General features: G+C 31.9%; 1 protein-coding gene across 1 annotated transcript in view; it reads right to left on the bottom strand.

The window, feature by feature from the left end:
• The window catches only part of LOC105137516 (CTP synthase), a 6803-nt gene extending 2511 nt beyond the window's left edge, over nucleotides 1-4292 (bottom strand). The window contains exons 1-15 of the mRNA XM_011043282.1: nucleotides 4108-4292; nucleotides 3943-4022; nucleotides 3741-3827; nucleotides 3593-3643; nucleotides 3388-3505; nucleotides 3230-3286; nucleotides 2720-2784; nucleotides 2513-2596; nucleotides 2034-2084; nucleotides 1882-1944; nucleotides 1713-1759; nucleotides 1286-1355; nucleotides 1140-1202; nucleotides 694-783; nucleotides 558-596 (exon numbers count right to left, since the gene is read on the bottom strand). Of these exons, the coding sequence (XP_011041584.1) occupies nucleotides 558-596; nucleotides 694-783; nucleotides 1140-1202; nucleotides 1286-1355; nucleotides 1713-1759; nucleotides 1882-1944; nucleotides 2034-2084; nucleotides 2513-2596; nucleotides 2720-2784; nucleotides 3230-3286; nucleotides 3388-3505; nucleotides 3593-3643; nucleotides 3741-3827; nucleotides 3943-4022; nucleotides 4108-4225 (1083 nt within the window). The 5' untranslated portion in view covers nucleotides 4226-4292. The remainder of the gene's footprint in view (nucleotides 1-557; nucleotides 597-693; nucleotides 784-1139; nucleotides 1203-1285; nucleotides 1356-1712; nucleotides 1760-1881; nucleotides 1945-2033; nucleotides 2085-2512; nucleotides 2597-2719; nucleotides 2785-3229; nucleotides 3287-3387; nucleotides 3506-3592; nucleotides 3644-3740; nucleotides 3828-3942; nucleotides 4023-4107) is intronic.
• Nucleotides 4293-6204: the final 1912 nt, after the last annotated feature.

The raw sequence follows: 6204 nt of genomic DNA, 5'->3' as shown, positions 1-6204 counted from the left end.
CAAACACAAAGCCCCCCCCCCCCCAACCGCAGTCCTTACTCACTTTCAAGAATAAATTTGTTGCTCTTTAAAGCCACAAATGGTAAACAGCACAGTCCATAAAATTAAAATCAATTGGCAAGCAATGAGATACATAAATGATAAAAGTCACAAAAATCATTCAACCAAGGACATCAAGTTTGAGGACCAGAATTTGGCCTAAGCTAAAATCAAGCTGTCATTATCAGATCAGAAATCAGATGCTCAAGTGGTCAAAAGGAGAACTTAAGACGAATCAAGCTAATGATCTTGTAGCAGTCACACAGATGTCATAGTGAAAATATCAGACAAAAACAGAAGTAGTGAAAAACAAAACAAAAAACGATTAGATAAAAATGTTAAGCTACAACAATTATAAAAAATGATATGGTCAAAGAAATTTTTATATGTGAAATGCCAGTGTGCTTGACACAAGGATGATGAAAACCAAAAAGGCTTCAAGGAGAGATAGCTGGCTTTTGGTAAAGAAAGACAATAATGGAGAAAGGAAAATAAATAGATAGATATTGTAGTCTTACCTTTAAAGTTTCCCATGCAGCTGCATGTGCTTCTGGTGTCTGTAAGATAAAGAAATGTTTACCAGGGGAAACTTTTTCACCAGGATACAAAATTCAACCTGCAAAATGCCATTAGCAAAAAGCAAGGATTCAATACCGATTTTGCACTGTCTTCTTCAAGATCAGAAGCTGCAATCCAATCAATTGATGGCTTCAATGAACATGCGATGCAAGCATGTAGAAGGGCCTGCAAGCAAAACAAAGCATAACAGTAACTAGTGAGTCATGCTAAGAAACAAACACATAAAATTTCTAACAAATTAACTATCATCAAACATTGAATGTGCTAATGTGTCATTCATTGCCCGCAAAAAGTCATCCATACAATGCAAACCCATTATAAACAAAATAACTTCCAGTGAATGTTCAAATTTGAAGACGTCTTCACTGTGTTGGCACCTTTGAAGATGTGTGATTAGAAAACATTTTATAGTCAGATTAAGACAACCTTTAAGCCTTAGAGTGGTCATGCACAGTTTCAGACTATATGTTACTGCACTTTTTCCTTCTTGCTAAAACTAAAGATCCAAAAATGTGATGCACCTTAACAACAGACAGGTATGAATCTGTTAGGCCAACATACTTTCCCACCATCGCAATCCTCACCTGCATTCAATTGCAACTTCTCACCTCAGGAACAATAAAGAAATAATCAAAGAGAATTAGAAGTTGTTGATGATAATACTGACAGAATTGGTGAGATTATCATAAGTCTCAGCCATCATGGTCCAATCTTGTAAAGCAGGAGGCATCGCAATGCTGAAATAGAGAAATACAACAAGTTAGCTAATATGATAAATCTTCAAGCACTTGGTGTCTGGATCAAAAGTCACAATGCATTTTGTTTCTGGCAGAGTACGCTCAGTATAATTACAACTTAACCAATCCCTTGGACACAAGTCCCAGGTAGAAGGGGAGAAACAAAGAAATAATCAACTAAAACAATTTGAACTTGCTATAATAAAAAGTTTTTTCGTTCCAGTAGATTCATGAAAATGTTCAAGGTTGAGATAGATAGGTACTGTACGTCCATTAATTAAGCCTTTGATGTGGAGAAACTTGAATTAATGTTTTAAAATTGAGCCTTTGATGTGGAGAAACTTGAATTAAACTAACCTGAGTAAGTTTAGCTGTTTTAAAATTGCATCATGAGCATTTTGGTTCTGTAAAAGGAGAGCATGCCAGACCGTCAAAGCAAATTACAACATATATATCAACGCCAACAAAAAGAAAAAAGTTGAAATTTTCAAGATCCAGAGAAACAGAAGAATGCAGTTCAACCCACCCTAAGTAACAGAGGGACGTGCCAAATGTTAGGGACATCATGAATATTGAGAATATTAGCAGCCTGCCGAGAAACAAGGTGATACATAACATATCCAAATTTAAAACAGCTGTTATTAGAAGCGATGCAGTGCAAAGTCCACCAAAAGTTACCGGAACATGGCAGAACTGAGAAAGTTTCTCCTTCGTATTTTCCAATAAAGGCTGCAATGAAAATTACTAAAAGTCACTCTATGCCTCAAAATTCATCCTTAAAAAAAAGAAATTGATGGAAATTATCTGTCAAAATAGAAGAAAAAAACAGGGAATTCACAAAGTCCATTGCTGGAATCATATTAGAAAGATAGGATCCAACTTATTTGGGCAACACAATAACAGATGCTACTATACAATCATCAAGAGAAGCACTGCCACACATGAAAAATGTGATCAACCTTTAGTACTTTCAGAAACCTTCCAAAAGTTTAATAGTAAAGATCATATACAAGAACAGCAAGAGAAAGCAGATAACTTCTCTGAAATGAAGTTTGTGAGCAACTTTCAGTGGAATCTACCACAAAGATCTTCAACCAAAATTGTTCCAGTCAATAGTCCTCTTGAAAGCATAAAGATGTCAGGTAAGATGAATGTACCTGAGCAGAGCGACATGCCAACAGATGAGGAGTCAAGCCTAATGCTCTCAGTTCACGGACACTATGTTGTGTAGGCTTTGTTTTCTGCAAACACACATAAAACAGGTATTGTTATGATCATTCAAGTTTAATATGATCAACTTGACCTCCAAATGAATACATTCAAAATGGGGGGGGGCACTTAAAACAAATTATATGGCATATTACTTGTTCTCCAACAACGCCTAGCACGGGTATCAGGCTCACATGAACAAGACAAAAGTTATCCTGTCCTGCATAGAGATATGGAAATTAACATGAGTGGTTATTGCAATAACTCATGAATGAATTAACTCAACATATGTGAACATGGGAGAAAAGCTCTGTAATGCGAGTGTCTAGTAACTTCAAAATGGAAGCATAATGCTATTTTTTTTATAGCATTCATCTAATTGTTCACGCAGCATATAGTCAGACAAATAAGACAGGTACTACACTATGAACAATTCAAATGAATTTGCTTCTGTAGTTTGTAGAGTTTCTGACAAAACAGTTATATCATTCCTCAAATTTCCTACAATCTTTTTGAGTGGTCAAATATATCAAAATATGCACCACACCATGGCTTCACAAGTACTGCCAGTCCATTTAGAGAAAAAGGATCCTTTGTCCTTGAATGAAAGGAACTTAAGGAGGAGAGCAATGCTCCTCCAATATACAGAAAACTTGATAACCCACCAACTGAAAATGACAACTGTCGCAAAGCCTCAATAAATGGCATAGATTCAATGTCACCTGAAGGAGAAAAAGGAATAAATTATTACTACCGCATGAAATTGCAAGACCAAAAAAATTATCAGTAAAAGCTGCATGCTTCTTGCACATATCACTCTTACCCACTGTGCCTCCCAATTCTATAACACACACATCAGCAGGGCCATCCTTTCCATCCACAGGAATGACAGAGACAGACTCGATCCAATCCTTAATTGCATCAGTGATATGTGGAACGACCTGGAATTTCCTCAAACATAGCAACGATTCAGTTAGCAGTAATTTAAACATGTTAAGAAGCATATCTAGCTAGCTGCAAGCCATCACCTGAACAGTCTTTCCAAGATAATCGCCTCTCCTTTCCTTCTCGATGACAGACTGATCAGACACCAAACAGGGAGAATATCAATAATCAGTCACCGATTATCTTATAGAACTTAATGAATTTGCGTACATACTAAACTCATCCCGTCACCTGAAATATCTTCCCAGTGGTAATGTTATTATCTTTGGTAAGTGTCACGTCCAGAAAACGCTCGTAGTTACCCAAGTCTAAATCAACCTTTCAACAGAAACCAAGGAATAATTAACCTGTTAATATATCCTTTAATCCATATGCCCTTATACCAAATTTCACCATCTTTCAAGAATTGAAAAAAAAAATAGAGGGACTAAACCTCTCCGCCATCGTCAAGAACAAAAACCTCCCCATGCTCAAAAGGAGACATGGTGCCAGCATCAGTATTCAAGTAAGGATCTGTAACACATCAGATTATCAAAAGTTAATAGTGATTATGCACCCAAATCAAAACACAAATATGCATAAAACTATGACAGAGAACCTATTTTGATGGAGGTGACGCGGAGGCCGCAAGCTTTAAGGACAACGCCGATGCTGCTAGCGGTGACGCCCTTGCCGAGCCCACTGACAACTCCTCCGGTGACTAGGACATACTTCATATCTCTCTGTTGGCTTTGGGTTGGGTGGTAACTGGATAAATTCTGAGAATTTGTGTGTAGTATTTTTTTTTTCCCCCCTCTTTTTTTTTTTTTTTTCACTTTGAAACTTTGCTGATTCTTGTGTTTGTTCAAAAGCTTGAAAGATATATTTTTTCACTTTGAAACTTTGCTGACTTCTTGTGTTTGTTCAAAAGCTTGAAAGATTTTTTCTTTTTTTCTTTTTTGTAAAAGGTAGAAATTGAAAGTTAGTGGGAGTATCTGGGAATGGTAAAAAGTAAGTTTTTAAAATATATTTTTATTTAAAAAATATTTTTAATATCAATTACTTAAAGATATTTAAAAATAATAATTCGAACAACTTTCAAAACGGTCAAATCAAAGAATCAAAAAAACTCAACCTTGCACCGAGGTTTTCTTTTTAATTTAATTTCAGTACCACATGAAATTGTTTGCATACGATTTCTTAGTGAAATTATTAATTAAATATAAAGTAAAAGATAAAGAGATCTTACTCATAAAGTATTATTCGCTCAAGTAGTGCTGTCACTTTTTTATTATTTTTTAAATAATAATTTTTTAAATTTTAATTTTTAATAAATTATTATATTCTCATATTCTTATACATAAATTATTTATGAGTGTAATAAGTTAAGTTGGTTGGTTCAAACTTTTTTAATTTTATTATTTAATATTAAATTAATTTAAAATTAAATTTTATAGTTTATTTTGTTTATTTTATATTATGTTATTTTAATCTTATAATACCAGAATAATATTTAAAAGGTTAACAAGAATAGATCCAAGTTATTTTTATGTCTTATTTTTAATAGATATTTTTTTAATCTTATTACTCAATATTAAATTGATAAGGAATTGCGCTTTATAATATATTTTGATTTTTTTTCTATAAAAATATACTGGTCTAATTATCAAAGTCATCAATTTTGACATTTAAACCACAATTAAATCGAGTTGTATTTTTAAGAGTTTATCTTGACATCATGATCAAAGTTACAAAGAGCTTTGTATTGGGTTTTTCCTATCTCATGATAAAAATTATGAATTTGATCGGTTTACCCAATTAATTCAATTTTTTTAATTGATATTTTTTGTTTTCAATTTCACTATTTAATGTTATATTTGATTTAGAATTACGTTTTGTAATTATTATTTTTTTATTTTTATTAGATTATTTTTTTCTGACCGGAAATAATGTTTAACAAGTTAACTCAGCTAACTTAGCTCATTTTTCATGTTAATTTTTAATTAAAGTTTTTGTAAGTTTCACAATTCAACACCAAGTCCGACATAAACGACTAAAAATTGAGTTTTATTTTTTTTTTGCTCTCCGTGTGTTTATCATAATTTTATAATAGAAGTTATGGATTTGATAGGTTCATTTATGTTAAATCAAGTTATTTTTTGTTATTTTTATACAAGTTTATATTAATTTAACGACTCAGGTTATAAATTTAACAAATTAATATGAACTATTTTTTATATCCTTTTTAACTGATGTTTAAGGTTTTTTTGTTGTATTTTCACTTGAATTTTTTAATTTTAATTAATTTGACTGAAAAAAAAGATACTTTAATAAATATAAAATATAATTTAAAAATAAAACTAATTGATGCTTATAAAAATATATGTCAGCAAGTGGATGATATATGAAGTGTCTCCTAGCATTCAAACGCCGCTTTCCATGAAAGTATGAATGTCTCAACAGTCTTTTCATCTGTAGGTGTACATGTATAACTTAATAATATCTGGTTTGACATTAATAAAAAAAAAAGAATTATTTATTTTTATGTTCAGCCCTCTAAAATTTTAAAATATTCATCTTCGTGAGTTTTTTCTCAGTGATGCCTATAAAAAAGTGACTGTAAATCTCTAATATATATTTTTTTTCTTTTTAAATATAATACTAACAACTATTTTTTTATAATTAATTATTATTATTATTATTTATTTTATTTTAT

Source organism: Populus euphratica, unplaced genomic scaffold, assembly GCF_000495115.2.
Source record: "Populus euphratica unplaced genomic scaffold, PopEup_1.0 scaffold2.1, whole genome shotgun sequence".
In the NCBI taxonomy this organism is placed as follows: domain Eukaryota; kingdom Viridiplantae; phylum Streptophyta; class Magnoliopsida; order Malpighiales; family Salicaceae; genus Populus; species Populus euphratica.
Note: the sequence above shows the minus strand (reverse complement) of the source record. Positions and strands in the feature narration are given on the sequence as shown.